This window comes from Ursus arctos, unplaced genomic scaffold (assembly GCF_023065955.2).
Source record: "Ursus arctos isolate Adak ecotype North America unplaced genomic scaffold, UrsArc2.0 scaffold_22, whole genome shotgun sequence".
Classification (NCBI taxonomy): Eukaryota; Metazoa; Chordata; class Mammalia; order Carnivora; family Ursidae; genus Ursus; species Ursus arctos.
Window position 1 is genome coordinate 53,197,205 of NW_026622897.1, and position 1,500 is coordinate 53,198,704.

The 1,500-nt window shown below is 48.5% G+C and overlaps 1 protein-coding gene across 1 annotated transcript; it reads left to right on the forward strand.

Moving 5' to 3' along the window:
• The first annotated feature begins 206 nt into the window (after positions 1 to 206).
• LOC113269530 (olfactory receptor 2AT4-like) lies at positions 207 to 1,172 on the forward strand. The gene has a single exon (XM_026518405.3). It carries the CDS (start codon positions 207 to 209, stop codon positions 1,170 to 1,172), a length of 966 nt encoding a protein of 321 aa, XP_026374190.2.
• The last annotated feature ends 328 nt before the right edge of the window (positions 1,173 to 1,500 follow it).

Genomic DNA, 1,500 nt, shown 5'->3' on the forward strand with positions numbered 1-1,500 from the left:
TACTATATACCCAGCATGTAACGCATGGTTGCATATTGTAGATACTTTTTCCATACTTGGTTATAAAAGAAAAGAGGGTTACCTTAATTATACAGTGACCATCACATAATTATCATTCCAGAATCACTGATTGTTCTGATTTCCAGATGTGCTTGGTTCCCAGATGTTTCCACTACCTACTTCCTGGGCATCCAGATTAACCCACCATGGAGACCACAGCCTGTAATGGATCAGGGCACTCCTCAACCATCTTCTACCTGGTGGGCATTCCCTCTCTGCCCAAATCCCTCTTTCTTCCTATCTTCTTTGTCTTTCTCCTCCTCTACTTGCTCATCCTGCTGGGAAACACCCTGATCCTGGTGGCTGTGGTGACAGATACCAGACTCCACAAGCCCATGTACTTCTTCCTGATCAATCTTTCAGCTCTGGACATCCTCTTCACCACGACCACTGTCCCCAAGATGCTGTCCCTCCTCTGGCTTGGGGACCGATTCCTCAGCTTCCCCGCCTGCTTCCTGCAGATGTACCTCTTCCACAGCTTCTCCTGCTCAGAAGCCTTCATCCTGGTGGTCATGGCCTATGACCGCTACGTGGCTATCTGCCGCCCCCTGCGCTACCGTGTCCTCATGACCCCGCACACCAATGTCGCCCTAGCAACCTGTGCCTGGCTCACTGCCTTCCTCCTGCCCATCCCCGCAGTGGTGCAGACTTCCCACTTGGCTTTTGACAACACTGCTCACATCTATCACTGCTTCTGTGACCACTTAGCTGTGGTCCAGGCCTCTTGCTCTGACACCACGCCCCAGACCTTCATGGGCTTCTGCATCGCCATGGTGGTATCCTTCCTGCCCTTTCTCCTGGTGCTTCTCTCCTATGCCCACATCCTGGCCTCGGTGCTTCGTATCAGCTCCCGAGAAGGACGCTCAAGAGCCTTCTCCACCTGCAGCTCCCACCTCCTGGTAGTTGGTACCTACTACTCATCCATTGCCATCGCCTATGTGGCCTACAGGGCCGACCTGCCCCTCGACTTCCACGTCATGGGCAACGTGGTCTATGCTGTCCTCACCCCTGTCCTCAACCCTCTCATCTACACACTGAGGAACAAGGATGTCAAAGCAGCCATCACCAGAATGACATGTCTCCGGGACCCAAAGAATGTTGGGAAACCCTGACTCATAGGTGTAACTTGGTCTCCTCACAAATGTCAATAAAATAGAGGGAGAAGTATCTCCCAGATAGAACAATAAATTTCAAAATACAGTCCTAGGTGTTTCTCCTCCATTGTAATAAAATAATGATTTTCTTTCCTAAATTCATAGATAAAGCATAAAGGATTTTTCTATTCAATTTTTAAGTTGTAAATCCCAAGTCTCACAAGACTGTGAAGATAATTGTGATCACATTTCCGTTAGTTCAAGTAATTTTGAATCCCAGAGACTTCAAGCATTTGACTAGCAAGAAATTCAGTCTTTCCCCTTGTATCTCTTCTTCCCATATTTC

Bases quoted from the DNA above. Each gene is read 5' to 3' on its own strand.
- LOC113269530 (XM_026518405.3), top strand. From the start codon at position 207: ATGGAGACCACAGCCTGTAATGGATCAGGGCACTCCTCAACCATCTTC.